Source organism: Pleurodeles waltl, chromosome 6 (genome assembly GCF_031143425.1).
Source record: "Pleurodeles waltl isolate 20211129_DDA chromosome 6, aPleWal1.hap1.20221129, whole genome shotgun sequence".
Classification (NCBI taxonomy): domain Eukaryota; kingdom Metazoa; phylum Chordata; class Amphibia; order Caudata; family Salamandridae; genus Pleurodeles; species Pleurodeles waltl.
In genome coordinates this window covers 105,738,366-105,757,483 of record NC_090445.1, presented here as the reverse complement: position 1 = coordinate 105,757,483, position 19,118 = coordinate 105,738,366, and the positions used below count along the sequence as shown (strand labels likewise).

Below are 19,118 nucleotides of genomic sequence, written 5' to 3'. Positions count from 1 at the left end.
TTATTATAAACCCATTGAGGCTGCTGCCCATGTCTGTGGAAGGAGGCAGTGGTCAGGCCTCCACATATGCTTGATCTTGACCACATTGACTTCAAGAACTATCTCTCTATTTCCCTCCTTCTGGTCCCATCCAAGGTCCTGGAGAAACATCTTAACCAGCACCTGATGGCCTATGTCCCCAGAATAGAGTCTGTTAGACGTTTCGTAGTTCCGATTCAGAAGTAATCATGGAACAGAAACAGCCTTGGTATCTGCATTAGACTGCTAGTTGATGCATGGCAGGTCACAGGTTTGATCCTTTTGGATCTATCCACGGCCGCTGACACCATCTTGCCATCCCTGCTCACCGAACACTTACAGGAACTGGGACTTAGAGATGCGGCTTTGAAACTGTAATTTCTTTTCTCACAGACAGAGCCCCAATGGTGATTGTGAATCAATTTAAATTTGACCCATTTTCCCTGTCATGTGGGGTTCCACAGGGTTTGTCCCTGAGCCCCAAACCACTTCTCCTCTTGCGAAGCTTACACTCTCTTTTGGACTTCAGGCTGTGTCGTATTCTGACGACACTCAGATAATTGTTTTTTTTCGAAGGACACGGATATCATTGCAGCCAACTTCAATAATTGCATGACGGCTGTGGTGAGGTGGATGGCCACAAACTATTTGATGCTCAGTGGTGATAAGATGGAGTTGTTGCTTTTTGGAAGCCAACCTACTATCTGGAAGAGGAACTGGAGGGCCAATACGTTAAGTATTTTACCTACCCCAACAGACTCAGCAAAAAATCTAGGTGTAATCCTGGATAGTGACTTGTCACTGGACCATCAACTTGCTTCTGGATTATCCGAATGCTGAGGCAAGTATTTCTGTTTATCTCCAACTTGTAAACAGGTTGCCTTAGTGCTTGTCTCCTCTAGGATTGACTATTGCAATGCACTATATGTTGAGACCAACAAGACAACTCAATCTAAGCTGCAAATAGTGCAGAATGCAGCAGCACGATTGACGTTGGACATCCCTAAACGTCAGTCAGTCTCTGAAAGCTTACTTGAACTCCACTGGCTTCTGGTCAAAAACAGCATTATGTTCTAGGCATTATGTACTGTGCATAAAGCCCTATGTAATGTCCTGATGGAATTAAAACCATGTTTCAGTCATACATACCATCAAGAACTCTTCGCTGGGCAAATCATATTTGGGTTGTTGTTTCCCAGAGTTCGGTAATACAGATGGAGAGGCAGAGATTTCTCAGTCGTGGCAGCAAGGCTCTGGAACTCTATTCCTCGTCATCTTATGCGCCTAAAGATGCACACTCCCTTCAGGAAAGCGTTAAAGACTTGGCTTTTTACCCTGTGGGGAAGTTTTAGTCCTATTTGTGCAATCAGGCTCTAGCCTGTTGGCGAGATGTATAGCAAGACTAATTTCTTAGCACCTTGACGCCTATGGGCATTTGTGCGCTCATCCAAGTTAGCCTCATATCATATCATGTTGCTTTAGTGGTGGTAGCACAGCTTTAAACAAGCATAATTGGAGCCTCTGGTCCTGATATACAATAAAAAATGTTCTAGCTTGCGCGATAAAAATTTTCAATTCTATTTAGGACTCAGACGTGAGGATTACTATATTACTGCATTTTGATGTTGGATGTCATGGTGTGTGATGGTTGTGAGTAGTCAGTCTGTTCTGAAATATGGAGAACTATTCATGGTGATCGGAGATTAAAACTTCAGTTTTTCCTTTTCTCATAGGAATCGACCAAAAGCAATCATGAACTGGGCTGAGTTAGAACACTGACCAGTTACTCTGTTTCAGTTAAGAGCCTTTTCGACTGCCTTCTCCTTGCGATGAGGTTCTGCGACGATTTAGGGTAATGTAGTTCGAGTTGGTCTCCTGTTGAGTCCCATGGTTTTCAAGTTGCTGGTGGTCCCGTCGAAGAGGTTTCCATAGTTGTGAAGAGTTAATTCCCATTTTGATGTTACACACGGGCAGGTGCTAAAATTGGTATATGTGACTGCGTTATGATATGTTCATGGGAAATGTAGTTTTTCAGTTTAATGTTGTTTTAATTGGCTGATGTCAAAATAAACAGTGAAGAAAGAGAAGTATAATCTTCGCCTCCATGTCCTTAATAGAATTGAACCCTCTTATTGCGTAAGCTAGAAACATTTTTATTCTCCGCACTCAAGTGCACCGTGCTTACAAGAGGTTCCGTGTCCCAGCTTTATGTGAGCCAATCAGAGAGTCAGCTTCTCACACAGCATGTGCATCATGGAGGGAATGCACAAGAGATTAAATGCATCCCAGCATGAGCCAATGACATGGTTGGCTCCTCCCCCTAGAGTGCGCAGTGTGTCAGTTCCACCTAGTGGAAAGCACAATAACAAGAGGTTCAATGCACCAACATTATGTGAGCCAATGAGCGGGCCAGCCTCTGCCACCCCCCCAAAGTGCACCTCATGGAAGCCATAAATCCCTGGCATTGTGTCAGCTTCCGAGATCTAGTGTGCCATATCACCAATAGGGGTGACCTAGGCAGCTTGTATGCCAACGAGAGTGTCAGCATCATCATGCCCTTGTGTGCACCAGTGAATCTATCATCCCCTGTGCTTTCATTGTATGTGCCAAAGAAGGTGCCAATGAGTTCATGTACACCAGTAGACAGTCAACCTGAGTGCTGATGTGTGCAGTGCACAAGAGAGATGGTTAATCATCAGCCACTGTGCGCGCAGTGTGAATGTGAAGGTCAAAGCTACGGATTGCACCTTTTCAGGGCGATGTTCACCCCTACTTTTGTGTTTCACTGTCACTGAGATGGTTGACACCTATGGAACTGTTTCAACCCCTCTAATAAAAAAGATCAGGGTACTGCCATTATATGCGCAAATAAGTAACTCATAATTGCTGCCTAGTGCTGAGCAGCCAAGCAAGCTGAAATTGAACTCAATGCCACTATCATCCAGAAAGAGCCATGCACAACCCGATCAACGAGCTGAAACTGACTTCCACACAACCACCCGGGAAGCGCCATACACAACCAACGTAGCAACTGAAATCCATACAAATACCACCCAGAAAAGGCCACACACAACCCGACCAAAGAGCAGAAAGTGAATTCCACACTACCACCAGGGAAAGGCCACGCACAACCTGGCCATCAAGCTGAAAGTGACTTCCACACTATTCTCCGGGAAGGGCCATGCACAGCCTGGCCAAAAAGTTGAAAGTGACGTTCATAGTACTACCCAGAAAGGACCATGCATAACCACCCATAAATTGATATTCATATGACTACCAACCACAAAGGTTCAAGCAGAACCCACAACGCAAGTGACATTCATATACCTACTAGCCGGAAAGGGCCATGCACAAACCACCCACAAGTGACATTCATACGACTACCACCCAGAAAGGGCCATGCACAACTCACTCAACAAGTGACATTCATACGACTACCACTGAGAAAGGGCCATGCACAACTCACTCAGCAAGGTACATTCATACGTCTATCACCGAGAAAGGGACATGCAGAACCTGACCAACAAGCTGAAAATGATGTCCATACAACCCAGAAAGGGCCACGTGCAACTCATCCAACTAGTGACATTCATATGATTACCACCCAGTAAGGGCCGCACACAACCCGGCCAAAAAGCTGAAAGTGTACTCCACACTACCACTTGGAAAAGAACCAGCACAACTGACCCAGCTGGTGACATTCATATGATTTCCATCCAAAAAGGGCCACACACAAGCCAACCAACAAGGCAAAAGTGGCATCCATATGACCACCCAAAAAGGCCCGCCACAACTTTTCCAGCAGGCATAAAGTGATCTCCAACTCACTATCTCCCAGAAAGAGCTACAAACAACCCATACAGTAAGCTAAAAGTTCCATTCAGCAAGAAAGGCACACCCACTTAGGATGCTGTAAGTGGGGTCGATAAATTACCCTGAAAAGGCCACACACAGCCGGCCCTTCAAGCTTAAGTGACATCCATACGATTGCTCCCCAAAAAGTGCAGAGCACACACATTTCCAGCAAAGACTCAGGAAAGAGACACAGGCAAAAGTCTGGGTACAAGTAAGTAACATTTATTCAGAAAGCTCCTTGGGTCAGTGCAACCTCATGCATATCTTGGCACACGGGGGCACTGGATGTGAACTGCACAATGTTACATAGCGCCCAGTGAACCTGGGCTGTTATTGCTCTTGTAAGAATTCCACATACCCCATTTCAAAGGACTGGAAAGGGTCACCTTTAACAGCTAGCACGGCAGACTAGCTGTCCTCGGCAGAAAGAGTTTACAACTATATATACACAAACGTCTGAATAAATACCAAAAATGCCAGGGGAAATGGCTTGAGCAACAAGAAGGAAGACGGTGCTGGCACTCGAGCTTAGGAACCGGGCCGCTCGATGCCCACACAACAGCCAGGGTGCAGAGAGAGCACAGGGTTCCTTCAGTCCCTTGTAAAGCAGCCTGGTATGACTAAGTGTAGAGTCCTGGCACACGCACGTGCCTCTCCGTGTGGCACAGGTGCCTGCCCTATCCGTAAAGAGACTGCCACTCGGCCAGGTGCAAAACATGGCAGAGTGGCACGTGTGTGCCTCTGTCCCTCTACACGAAGCAGCCTGTGAAAAGTGCCAAGCTCTGGCAAAGCGGCGCAGGTATGTACCCTCCCCAGACGTTAACTCTTCCAATGGGGGCAGAGCCTGGCACAGTGGCACAGGTGCGTGTGCTGCTCTTTGAAGCAAGATGTGCAGAGCCCTGGCAGAGGGTCCCCCCAATGTGAAGCTATCCAGTCCCCTGCTCCCCCACTGAGTGCTGCTGCCAAAGCTTTCATCATTAGACTGTGCACACTGAGATATAGCTCTGCTGTCCATGGGCCACTACATCACGTGTTCACTGAGAACGTGTTCTGCTGATGTGCACAATGCTTTCAGTGTGTGTGACCTGTGAGCTAGCTCTGTTGTATACAACTGGCTACAGAATATATGCCAGGTTGCCCACGTCCCATCAGAATGTGTCCCTGCTGTCTAGTTTTGCTGTCCGTGAGTCACAACAGAAAATGTACACTGATAGCTAGTCCTGCGGTCCACAAACTACCTCAAAATACCAAATGCCCACAAAAACTGCTCTCCACAAGTAACTGTAAAATCTGTGCGCCAAGTTCTAGCTTTGTTCTCTAAAATCACTACAGTGAGTGTTAAGTGAGCGCTAGCTCTGCTCTCCCAAGCTGCTAAAGAGCGCATGATCTGTCTGCTACTTTTAGTCCACAAACTCCTGTTAAATAAATGGCCCTGAACCTAGCTCCGCTGTCCAGGTCACCGCACAACGTGTGGCCAGAGAGCTAGCTGTGCTGTGCACAAGTCACAATGGAATATGTGACCCGAGAGCCAGCTCCGCTGTTCCAAAGTCACTCCAAAATAGGTGGCATAGAGCTAGCTATGGAATATGTTACCTGAGAACTAGCTCTGCTGTTCAGAAGTCACTCTAAATCACTACAATATATGCAGCAAGCATCCTGAAAGCAGTAGTGGACTCAGAATAAGTGACCTGAGACCTAAATGTGCGATTCACAAGTTACTACTCAACGCATTCCTGGAGCAAAACATCTGCTGTTCTCAAGTGACCACAGAATGCATTCCCCGACGCGCAGCTCTCCTGTTCACAAGCCTCTACCATGTGTGTGCACACTGAGCGTTACCTCTGCTGTCCACGCATCACTACTACAGGTATGCCGGTACCCTCCCTATGAAAGTACTGCACCATTGATGAGAAGTGCTGGTAGCTCCCCTATAGAAATTAAGGGCCTGATTTAGGGTGACAGACGGAGTAGTATCCATCAGGATGGTGGAGGACATTACGTCCGCCATCTCGACGGCAATCTATCCACTAAATTTAGAGATGAGTGCTGGACCTGCGGTCATCTCTGTATTCTTAAGGGAACTACCATCAAGGAGGTTCTGATAAAGGTACTAAATATTTTTATGGACGGCCGCTGTGGGTTTTGATAGTTGCAGTTGGTTTTGATGGCCTTTCACCAAACCTTTTCATATTTTTGCTTTTCAGAAACAAATTCCTAAAGTTTTCTCCAGGGTTTGAAGGTCATTATTGTTTTTTTTTTCCTGTCCCTCACTGCCAGCTTTTTTCCTTCTGTGATGGACAGGAAGCAAAAGGCATTACACCATCCACCGTAAATAAGGCAGATGGTGTAATGGCCTTCCTATGATGGTTCCTACTCCGTCGAGCTGTTGGAGGAAGTATTCTGTCGACTGATCCAAAGGGGGCTCCACCAACGGGATACTCAAAGTTTTGCCTCTCTCTCACAGAGGCGGGTGGACCAAGATTTTGGTGAGGAGGGTACTCCGCCATGTTGGCCTGCCAAACTCTAAATCGGGCCCTAAGAATTGTAGGTATCTGACAGTACCTTCCCATCTAAAGCACTACCTAAAGCGTATCTCTGCTGCACACAAGTCATTATAGAAACTGTTGAGTGACAGCCGGCTGTGCTGTTCACATCCATCACAGAAGAGAAGACACCACTTATCAGCCAGGTGTGTTAATATTCTAAATGTAATCTGAGAGAGAGTTCTCTCACCCAAAGCACAGAAATACCTTATATGTAACCCAAGGGATAGGGCTCCGGCCTGAAACTAAGTTAGTCTTAATTAGCCACTGCGCCTTTAATATTTCCTAAGGTAACACACGAGTAGAGTATGACAACAACACTGATGCCAGGGGCAGACATGGGGTTCCATTACAGTATGGGGCAGCATGCTTTTGGTGCAAACTAGTGACAAATGTTTATATTTTATACTGCATGGGGCACAAAGAGCCCTGAAGAGGAACTTATTGCCGCATGGAGGTGGCTCCTGCCCCCAACGACATCACTTCCTCCTTCTCACCTCCAGGCGAGCTTTCACCAATGAGCACCACTTGTGTTCCTTTTAGATAACAGCAACAGAATTGTGGCACCCTCTCCTTCCTGGGGCAAAAGGGTAAGAAATCATCTCCTCTCTCAGGATGTCCCCATTTACCTACTCATAATCATAACATGAGCAGAAGAACGCAAGGACTGGCTTTTGGAGCCAGAACAAGAAAGGGTCTACAAGTCCACATGTACATATACATGTATGTATTATGGTATTTACAAAGCACCAACCAGCTGTAAAGCAAAAGAGTGTTTACAGTGGCCCAGTGCATATTTCAAGCGACCCAGAATGCACTTCTCACTCACAAACCGTAGTGAGTTTGAGGGAGCACCAGGGAACACTTACCCACAATCTGGTTAGCATTTTTTCATCCATTTCATTCAGATTTGGCATCAATGGAAGAATCAAGGTAATAGGGAGGCAACCGGTAAAACTCCTTCCAGGAGAAGAAGGCGGCTTCCATTCACCGATGGCATCACCGTTTCAAATGGACTTTTATAAATGCAGGATAATGGTGACGTCACCATACTATTGCAGCTTATTTGGGGCCCAGTTTTGGTAAGGTTGTACGGCTGCAGTATTATTCTGAAGCACAAATTTGACATGAGCAGAAACAAGTGGATCAATAGGGATTAGTGAGTGCTTGTGGAAGACAACGTTTTTTTAAATTTTATTTACAATGCTGCTTGCGCACAAATGGACTCTAATATCAAGGGGTAGCCACATGTGCAAGGATAATGCAAAGAAATCCAAGCAGCCCGTAGTGCTTCTGGCCATGGAGCGTGACCCGGGAAATGAATCAGCTCTTTCCTTTACAATGCACCTGGAAACATTGTGATGTCATCACCCAGCGTCAAAACTACCTTGTGACTGGTCCGTGGTTTATGGTGCTTTACCACGTGGAAAAGGATACTGTTACATAATGATGACATGCTCTATCTCTACCAATGACACCTTGCTTTTCATAAATCTTTTTTTTCTAGAGGACAGAAATTGATTGATTAAGCTTCGGATACTTCTGAGCTCCTTACGTAAACTGTGTCTCCCCCCTCCATGCATCTTGCACGGATTCAGCACTGGCTGGCATAAAGTTGAAACAACCATTCCACCACAGAAAGTTTTTGGAAGTGAGCTGAAGGTAAAATGCAGAACAGAGGAAAACACTTGACAGACGACTCGAAACACAAAGTTGCTGGCCACCAGAGGTCTTCTTCAGGGAAGAGTGGGCCTGTGCTACTGAGAGAGGAGGCCAAGCTCCAGTCCAACCATACCACGTGCTAGGACACCCCTGCATGTGTGCCCTGATGCTACTCAGAGGGGTGAAGGGATTGGGGTCTGGGTCACCAGTTCAACAATGTCGCCCCTTGCTACAGTATATGCCTCTATTATTCAAATCTTGTTTGATGTCCCGATCAGGCCCCGCCGGTCCTGCCCTGAGTGCTGCAGGTGCACACAGGATTCCCTGCCACAGATTCAGAAAAACACAGTACTTGTCCAACTTCAAACGATTCGTCCCATACTAGCTCAGCACAGACCTATGATCTTCCGACACTGGTATGTGGTCAGCACACTCTGAGGTTCTGACGACAAAGGCCCAGGAGGCAATGTTTGTTCATAGGAAGACATAGCAGATTGGTATAGACTGAGAGTGTTTTTCACCATGTCTCTGTTCTGCTGTGTGGAGGCGGACAATCCCTGATCACAGGTACAACAAGTAACAGCGCCTCAAGGGTCATCTCCTGATCTTCTTCCTCCAGCAGAATCACTTGGGTGGCTTTCTCACAACTCCTTAGTTAAGATCTTTCCTGGACATGTGGTGCAGGCTGTTCATTTGCAAAAAGAGTCCTCCCACAGAAAAAGGGCGTGAAAAGAGCACTAGCTCACTCTGTCTCCATTGGGCAGGAGGGGGAGCCCTACATCTCCCCACCCCTCAAAATCTCCAAAGTCCTTCTGGTCCCACACCCTCTTCCCCCCCAAAGGGCCCTTCTCGTACAGTGCAGACAGTGTACGTGATGTTCCTAGCACAGGGAAGCAGCTCACAGATTATATTGTGCAGGTAAAATTAAAACAACAGGCTCCATTCCCCTTCAGCCCAAGGCGAAGGGGCGAAGGGGGCGATTTCACATTTCTGCTCTCCATGTCTGAGCTGTCTTCAGATCTCAGTGAGGATGTCTGTGGGGACTAAGCCCTTCTTCTTCCCACTCGCCACCCTGATGAAGCTGTCCGCTTCTGCCTTGCTGACTCCAACACAGATCTGTAAAAACAGAGTCAAAGAGAAATATACTGGGTGAGAATCTTTACCAATGACAAAGAAAAGGCAAAAATGGCTATAAAGATGGTTCTCAACCCAAAATAATGGCCACACAAATGAAGAATTACAATAGCATAATAACACTGTCACCAAAGGATGGCTCTGTCACCAGAGGATGGATTTGCCACATGCAAATGCTCAGCCCCCCCCCCTAGAATGGATGTGCCACAGAAGGAAAGCACTGTCACTGAAGGATGCCACTGTCCCTCAAAGATGACTCTCATTAAGAGATAGCTCTGATGCCCAATGATGGCTATGTCATTGATCGATAGCTCTGTCACTGAAAGATGGCCTGGTCTCTCAATGATGATTTTATGATAGAAAGGTGTCTTCATCATTCGAGGATCGCTCTGTCACTCAAAGGTGGCTCTGATGGGTCTGTCACCAAACAGTGGTTCTGTTGCCAAAGATGACTTGATTCCGAAACAATGGCACTGTCACTCACAATGCTGTCACCAAAGCATAACGTTGGCACTGTCACAGTGGGGTGTGACTCTCAGTTGTAGGTCAATAAGAAATGAAATATTGTATTTTCTTGGCATCCCTTCTCTTACTAAAAGCCAAAGAAGGCGGAGGACCTAGTTTGTCCCTAGCCTCGCAAATAGAATAACAACCCTGCTGTTAGAACAGCCATGAGAACAGGATTGGATGACGCAAGAGGTCTCTTCACACACCAGTTGGGCACCTGGTTAGGCAGGATCTTGGCCTGAAAGTGAGGAGCGCTCTTGATAAGACAGAGAATTCCTAGATGGAACATCATTAATCATTGGGAAACACTGTTCCACGCCTCTCTCTGGTTGGGAACTTGCACTGGGAAGTGTATGAACATGACATCTCTCTGGGAAATGTTGGATCAGGTGGGGCTTTGGTTACCAGGAACGGATGCCTCTTTCCTACGATAGGGGATTGAGATTCTCCTATAGCCAGGAGAGCAAACCTTTCACATGCTGGTAGATCATCAGAGATCATCTTTGGTGCTAGGACCATTGAGAAGGTGAGCTTGTCACATGGCACTGTAAGATGTATTCCTGCAGATCACTTTAGGAACTCCAGTGAGCCTTTAAGGGTTCCATCTAGTGATGCATCATGTACAGAATGGCTCCTCTTGAGTAGCCTTTCACAATAGATCTTAAAACCCACAGCTGACACCCGACAGCAACATTCTAGAGCAGGGGCTCCCAACCTGTGGTCTGGGGATGCCTGGGGGACCGCAAAGCCTCCTCAGGGGATCCAGGACTGCTTAGAAAATTAAATAATATTATTAGATTAGGTCCCCAGCTTTCAGAAATGACTTAGTGGGGGTCCCTGGATTCCAATAATGACACAGTGGGTGTCCCCGGGTACCTGTAATGATAAAGTAGGGGTACACAGAAGTCAAAAGGTTGGGAACCAATGTTCTAGAGGGCCTACTGATGGTGATTGCTAGAGAAGCATAACTGCACAAAGCGAACTTAGCCTTACGTCATGAAACATCAGCCCAGTCTACATAGTAGTTGTGTTTGTGTGGTTTTCATTTTTTTGTTTTTTTTTCGAAATCATTTGGGAGTAGCACTTTTTATACTAAAGGAGGTGGCACTGTCTCGTTATCCCTGATAGATGCATGATGACATCAAATGCCAACAAGTAGGATGGATTGTGCAACACTGCATAGTGGGAGAGGGGTAATATGAAAGGGACTAAGGCATGCAGATGGGTGGAGTGGGCTAATGCGGTGGACACAGAAAGACGCCTGATCCCGGGAGAGGGAACAGCAATGGAAATGAATTATTTTGTGAGGAAAAAGGAGGGCTAAAAAGCTCTGCAAATCCTTATTTATTAAGAGTAACATGCATAACTACAACAATGTCGATATAGAACCTATTTGCATTAAAACAATGCAAATGTTATAGCAATAAGCACAAAATGTCTTTTAAATTCTAAAATTAATTTAGGCAAATTTATGCACAATATTTACGTAACATAATTCTATATATAACCAATTACTCATGCACATTCCTTTAAGAGTGTCGACCACAAGCATAAATATTCATCATGGACGGCTAGCTTTGGAGTAATTATATGCATTAATAACTAGCTTTGGGGTAATTATATGCAATTCAACCATTAACAATAACTAAAACGAGTGTCTGTGAAACGCTTTCAAGACTTCAGTAAAGAAATCGTCAACCACATTTCACCGTTAAGTATCACTGAATGGTGCACACATTCTAGAGTCCAATTCTCCTAAAATAGGGTGGAAGCTCAAGTTAGTAGTAGGAGAACATTTTCAGTGTTTTTTTTGTCTTGGCAGTGAAATACTAAGGACCATTTTTATGACCAAGTTTGAGTCGCTCTTGCACCACGCAACGTCGAAAACCTTAAGTGAGATTTATGAAGCTATGGATGGCTACCTTGCGTGGCCCTGCATGGCTTAATTAATCGCGAGTAATGTAACGCAGCACAAATCAATGCGTTACTTTACTCTGCGCCAGGGTGGAGTTTCCATGGGTGTTCCCACGTAGCATCTATGGATTTTGACACATTCCCATATTTGCAAGAACTTGTAAACCTGTGAATGCGCCAAAAAGATACGCCTCGCCAAGAGAGATGTAACAAGGAGTAACATGTTTATTGCTCATCGTTTTTAAATCTTTCCATCCGTGCTGCATTCTGCAGCACACTTAAAAAGAGAAAAAAGCCTCTAAGGATTGTTTTTGTACAGGAAGGTGCCCCTTCCTGCACAAAACAATCCTTCCTGCATGCATCGTAGGCACCCTTGCACCAAGTTGCGAGGGTGCATGCGCTGGTGCTAGGCAGCAAAAAGGGAGCCAGCGCAGGGGGAAAGGACAGGAATGTGCGTCATTATATAAATATGGTGCATTCCTGCCCTTTCCCTGTAACACAGGGCAGTGCAGCAAGGTGACTTGCTGTACTACCCTGTGCCACAAAACCATAAATATAGGCTGAAATTTGAATTTAGTGTTCTGCTAGCCGATTGGAGTTCCGATACCCAATCAGTGAGCAGGCATCATCAGCACAGCAGGGGGTTTTGTCTACCGTCATGCCAACATCATCAATAGGTTGCCTGCTGCCAAATTAAGGTGAGTCTAGGTGGTCATAGAGGACACCTTCAGGTAGGAAGTTCTAAATTCAACTTAAAGTCTCAAAAATGACCCCATGCAACTTGAGATTGGCAGCTAAATACTACTTCACACAAGGTTCCATAGACCCTAGTATAGGCCCTGATCGCTAGAGGAGGGTCGACACCCAGCAGCTATGAGGGGCTCGGCTCCTCCCTTTTATCTAGTGGTTTCCGCAAATCATTGGGAAATTTGATAGATAAAGTAAGCAAAAAACCCTTTTGGTAATCCCTGGAAAAGCTGGTGTTGTGTCTTAAGCTACTGGTTTCCAAGACATTGGAACTCTCCTCCTTAGCAAGATAAAGAATGTAGAGAGTTTACTTATTCATAGTACTAGCTATCCATATTGTGAACATTATATATCGTCGCCTTTATGCAGTTTTCAGAAGCACTTTCACTAACAGAAATTCTTATTTGTTCGAACTTTTTTTAGTATGGCAGCATTCACTGGATATACTCTTTTTCCTTCCTATTTTTTCAATTGTTCAGAATTGGGGAAAAGGTGCTCGTTGTATCTAGGATGAAGTATCTCAATTCAAATCCACTTTCTAAATGGATAAATTGGAAAAATGGGAAGAAATGTGGGAATTTAAGCAGCAGCCACATAAAGAGGAAATTGAAAACACTAATTTTACTCATTTTAAAGGAGTCAGCAGTTTGAATGTTTCACAATCAAACACAGTGTCAATGGAGACCAATTGAATTTGACAGATTAGTTAAGTCCTATTTTGTAAATATTTTACCACGCCTTACAGTCTACTGGGATTGAGAGAGGGTGGTTTATGAATTCAATAAAGGTTTCCTAAAAGAAGAATAATAATTAGTATGGATGGTATCATAAGCCCATATGTACAGAAGGAATTTGCATTTCTTAATGAGCTGAATCACAATTCGGGCCCAATAAGTAATGCAAAACAGCCTTTCCAAATGCACAAAAGGGCTCTGTTGTGTTGCAAACTGTGATTTTTACCCCGTAGAGATGGCATTTTGTGTATGCCAAAATAGGAACTCGTAAATAGGGTTTCCTATTTCAATTTACATGGCTATCTGAAACCACCGTAGGAAGAAAAGAACCTTGTGGTCTTAGAGCAATTGTATTCTTTTGTATATTGTTTGTGGGAACATAATGGTTGAACCTCACTGACCCTATGACCTAAAAACATTGCTACTAAGAAATCAGATTATCACAAAATATTTGAGAATAGGTTCAAAAGGATGACTTCAATACTGAGAGGAAAACATTTAGGCCCATATTTATACTCTTTTAGCGCCGTGTTTGCGCCGCTTTTGACACAAAAATGGCGCAAACTTACAAAATACAATTGTCAAAAAATGTCACAAATGCAGCACTAAAAAAGTATAAATATGGGCCTTAATGTTCATGGTGAAAGTCTTGTAATCTGTGGAACACTTTTTAAAGCCCTCTTAAGATATATGTTTTCACCGGTATAGTGAAAAAGGAATTTTAAAGGCCTCATTCTGTAAGTTGTGATGGAAGTCAAGAATACTGAACTGGAGGGAACTGCAAACCAAATAGAAATGATAGGGCAATACCTTCTTTTCTATATACACTCTAGGATGCACTGATTTTTCAGAGTCCTGGAAGTAAAATAATTTCTACTTAAACGTATAGGATGACTTGCAGAAACTAATTTCACCTCTTTTCAGACAGCGGCACAGGGTGGCAGTAGATTTAAGCAGCCATGTTGGAGGCTCTCAGAAGCCAGGCATAGAGTGATCAAAATCATCTTATTACTGGATTATTTCAGATTGATGAGAACTTTCAGAACTATGGTATTAACGGAAAACCATAAACAATCGTAGCCAACTGATCAAAGATGCATTACCCTTCGAGCAATTCACATGAAAGCTGTATCCAAAGTCTGGGTATATTATGCTCCCTGACTGAGGAATAAGAGCCTGATTTAGATATTGGCAGACGAGTTACTCAGTCACAATGGTCATGGAAATTCCGCCCCCCAAAATCTAAATATCATTATTTCCTATGAGATTTAGATTTCAGCAGACAGGATACCTGTCACCGTTGTGATGGAGTAACTTGTCCATCAATATCTAAATCAGGCCCTACGTGTGTTTGCAAAGCAGCCCTTTGCTGGCATATATGTGACTTTATTAAAAGGATGTGCTCCAGGCATCATTTGCCATATTCTGGATACGCAGCAGATGGACTGCTCTTAATGAGAGCCTCTGAGCTATCAATCAACGCCAGGCGGTTGGAGCGTCTCTTGATAAGCTCTAGGTCTTTGTCTCTCCGTGCATAGTTATTGTTTTGTCTATTTAAATAAGCATATATCTGAATGTCATTGCGTTATAAGAGGATTTTAGGACTAGATTATCCAATAGCAAACCCAGATGAGCACAAGGAACAGTGAAAATGCAGGATGTCACTGAGGAATTTTGAGATAGTGCAGAATTAAATGTTGTTAAAGCTAAACTCTGAAATACACTACCTCCAAACATTCAGATATTTTACAACCAATGTCAACTCAAAAGTATTCTAAACTGCAATTCGATGTAATAATGCAAATGCTTTTTGTTCAGGCATTTAGCAATTTGGCTCATCTATTTCTCTTATTCCACACTGAATATGCTTTGCATTTAATTGAGCACACCAGATAATACTGAAACCCAGTGGAGTCCCAGGTTGTATTGCTGTTTGTATTTAAATGGGACTGATAGCTAGTTTTATGTATTCTGCTATAAGTAATGCATTTTGTATTGGAGTATAGTTGTATTAAATATGCCTTGAAGGCTCAATGGGCCCAATTTAGTGTATGGCATGGGGCCTGTCCATCCTCCAGGTTGCCAGAGGTCACTATCCCACCACTTGGCAGGCTACTGCATGCCATGGTTGGAGACCACTGCCAGACCAGTGGCAATCTCTGTGCCTTCGGAAAGAACTGCAGTCCTGGAAGTTCTCTGAAGGTATGAAAGTGTGTTGTGCAGCGCTGGCATCTACAGTGCGCACCAAACTCTTTTATTTTTGAAAAACAAAATTCCCAAAGCAGGAGTTTGTTATTGAAAAACAAAAAGTACTAATGACCCCACTTCCCTGGGAGTATTTTATCCAGGATGTAAGGGTCATTTTTAGGGGCAAGCGCAAAGTGCTCCGTCCCTCTTCTAATCTCTCTTTAGGGGGATTTTACCCATGCCCATTTTACGTCAGTCACTTTCATTGGTTCGTGGGCTTGCCTTTTAAAATCCTCTTGTTTTCATTCGTGAAAGGCATGCATACGTCATGCGTTTTCCGGTGTTTAGCCCTCCTTGAGAGCACTGGTAAACTACTGGAAACATACGAGGCTCCATGTTTTCCGTATGGTTTCTGCACTAATTTTTATCTTTATTTCGCAGAGTGACCGCGCTGTGTTTTACACAGCGCAATCGCGCTCATTTTTTTGTTTTTTCATTTAATGTGGCAAGAAAAGTCCGGTTAGGAGATTACAATGCTAATAGCTCTAACTCGATGTAATCCGAGACCCGTTGCATTGCAAATGCTTGTTCTTTTCATTCTGTCCATTACCACCAGATTGTTTCCTGGCAGTGATAAACAGAAAACAATACATCGGACCATCGGCTCTTAATAAGGTAGGTAGTCTGATGGCATTACTCTGATGGACCCATCAAAGCAAGCTTTTTGATGGTGCAAAAACCAAGGGTTTGACGGAGAGGGTACTCAGCCTCTTGGACCCTAAGAATTCTGTGTGTCCTGGGCAGATTGCTAGACGTAGAAATGTTCAGAGTTTTATGAATTAGATGTTTTGGGAGACTGAGTGTTGCATCAGGTTTCCATGACAAAGGATACCCATTGAAAGAACATTTCCAACATCTGGAGAATGCGATGGGGCTCATTCAGAATACGGAGGGGGGGGGGAGTGAAGGTCCAGTAAATACCCCTGCTTGGAACATAAACGCAGATCTGGAGAGTCCTGCACATTTTGGGCTATTAGGCAAACTATATGTCCCAAGTGTGTCCTACGACAGCAACTCTTAAAGACTTACAAAGTCTAAGGATGCTGTCACCAGACAAATGAGTTGTCTCAATGCGGTTGTGAGAATTGTACCTTTCTGCTGGAACTACTCAGAAATCTCTCCGTTTTAATATGGTTGTCGTCATTGGTAGAAGCAGCTGTCCTGCAGAAAAGATATCCCCCTGCATCATCAACTGGTTTTGACTATAATCTGTGACTAATTTGTAGCAAGTGGTTGCAGGTGGTGGCCGCCAGATCCCATTTTCTATCATCAGACTTTGAACCAGAGCAAAAGAGCAGAAGACAGAAAAGGGAGAAAGAAGGCGAGGCGAGAAAGATAGGAAAACAGTGAAAAAGGTAGAGAGCAGGAATGAAAAAAAACTTAAAATAATAATACAGAGAGATAGGAAGTGAAGAGTGGAAAAAGAAAAAGGCATGGGGCAGAATCCAAGCTAGATATCCTCAGCATTCAGCATCCGCCTTCTAAGAAAAACTTTAGTCTCCCGCACTGCTTTTTCTTTTGTTTATAAATTAAGCACTGGCAACAAGCCGCAATTCTTGTGCTGTGTTAGTTTTTGGTTGAATGGCTTTCATGGCGTCATAAAATGCACCTTCATTCTGTGTATTGTGCATGGTGTACTACTGCTCAGTGAACATGAATCTCAAGTCCAGTGGGTTTTGCTATGGTTGCTACAGTCCCATCATCAATGTATATAGAGACTGATTGTGGTTGAAGCTCTGCTAATCGATTGCCCACCAATGGCCCCTTTTCCCTGAATCTTGGTGGAGGGGTCTGCTATCCCTATTGGAAAGCATGGTCAGTGACTCACAGCTGAGATCCTTTGTTTTGATCTGGATGTGGTCTGTCCGTAGTACTTTGTGGTATCATTGGTGTCGTTTTAGGTCCCTCCTGGCTCCAATCATCAGCAAGAAAACCACGAGTCTTCAATCTCACCAGGACCTGACCTGACTTTGAACGTGTATCAAAGCTGCAAGCAGATTTGTGTTGTGATTGCTGCATAATGTGGAAAAGCTGCAAGTATTTTTGTGTTATTTTGATTCTTGTGGTTTCGTGAAATAGCTGCAAATATTGACTCATTTATTGTGGTCCATGTGGTCATGTGGAAGAGCGGTAATGAAGGATTCATGGTATTGCAGAACCTGTGGCTTTGTGAAACAGCTGCATGCACGGATTTGCGTTAATCGTCTCCCTGTGGCTTGTGGGACAGCCGCTTGGATCAAGTTCTCTTACTGTGGCCCGCGTGGCTTTGTGGAATAGCTTTAATGACAGACTTGATTTACATGATTTCTGTGTTTCCCCCCTCGTTCAACCAATGATCATTAGATTTTGTAATTTCAAACTCTGTACCTTGTAATCTTACATTTCAATTGTATTTTAATTGTACTAGCTTTACAGTTGTGCAGTCACCATGCAAGAGTGGTCTTGTCCCCACATTACCAGTTTATTCAGATTGGGCTAGCAGTTGCCATTTGTGGCTTGACTGGTGGCACCCCAGAACAGAAAATAAACAGGGTTAAAAGGACACTCTTTGCTTTCTGTTGTTGCCATCACAGATAAGAGGCTATTGAGGGGCCAAACAGTGGGATTATGGGGCCTACCTGCTCTCAGTAGCATGGGTCAAAGGTTGCCTGCAGCTTCTATCACATTTTTGCAAGGTGAAATCACGAGCCACCTGGAAGATACTGAGGGCACCTCCCAGTATTACATGAGGCGAATTTACACATTTTCATGGAGGGTGTGTGGGTAAAATGTCCTTAGACAATGGCAGAAAACCCAGAAAACTGCATATAAAAAGGGATTGCCGGAGACACACACGGGATAAAACAAGTCATGGCTCTCTGCAGAGATATATTTTCAAAAGAGGAAGTCGAAAAAAGCTTGAGGACAAATCCTTCAGTTCAAGAGCAAATCCCTGTATTTACATTCATGCACTGCACAAATGAATTGGGGTTGATTTAGAATTTGGCAGGCAGGGTACTCAGTAGCAAATGTGATGGGGTACCCTGCCCACCAAACTTGGTTCTCCCACCGCATTTAAAGACGGGTACGTATTCCATCAATGGATCCTGTATTGGATCTATCAGAAGAATACTTTGTCTGATGACCTGATGGAGTACAGGCCATTGGAGGAAGGGCATTACACTGCCTTATACGGGGTGGATGGTGTAAAGTCTTTTTTTCCTGTCACCACCAGAAAAAACCTGGCGGGGAGGGATAGAAAAAAATCTCAAAATGACCTCCACACTTGGGAGAAATAGGGTGTAGGGGGCCATTCGTTTGTAGATCAAGCATAGCAGCGCGCAAGCGTTACTTTTCCGACGTGTTGGTATGTATCTGGGCTTTTTACCACGCCTACCGCACGCCCATCACTATCACTCGTTTATAGGCTTGCCTTTCAAAAATCCTTTGCGTTCGTTAGTAACTGCTTTACGTTTGTCCCTCCTTAGGGCGGTTTTGTTACCGCCTTGGCCATTGACCCTGTTACATGGATAATTGCACTTTTGCCCATAATGTTGAAGGAGCGCAAACTTCTTTTTCCTTTTGTTTCTCTCTTCGTGCTCACAGCGGCACTTATGTCAACTGTTTTACTTTTTTATTTTCAGTTTGTGCGACAAGAAAAGTCCAGTTAGGAATTTACAATGCTAATAGCTCTACCTCAAGCAAATGCGAGACCCATTGCATTGCAAATGCTTGTTTATTTTTCAAAAACAAACTCAGACTTTACTACTCTGCCAAT

At 44.2% G+C, this 19,118-nt stretch overlaps 1 protein-coding gene across 1 annotated transcript in view; it reads right to left on the bottom strand.

Moving 5' to 3' along the window:
* Positions 1-4,073: 4,073 nt before the first annotated feature.
* The window catches only part of STAC2 (SH3 and cysteine rich domain 2), a 170,665-nt gene continuing 155,620 nt past the window's right edge, over positions 4,074-19,118 (bottom strand). The window contains exon 11 of the mRNA XM_069237460.1: positions 4,074-9,194. Within this exon, the coding sequence (XP_069093561.1) occupies positions 9,093-9,194 (102 nt within the window). The 3' untranslated portion in view covers positions 4,074-9,092. The remainder of the gene's footprint in view (positions 9,195-19,118) is intronic.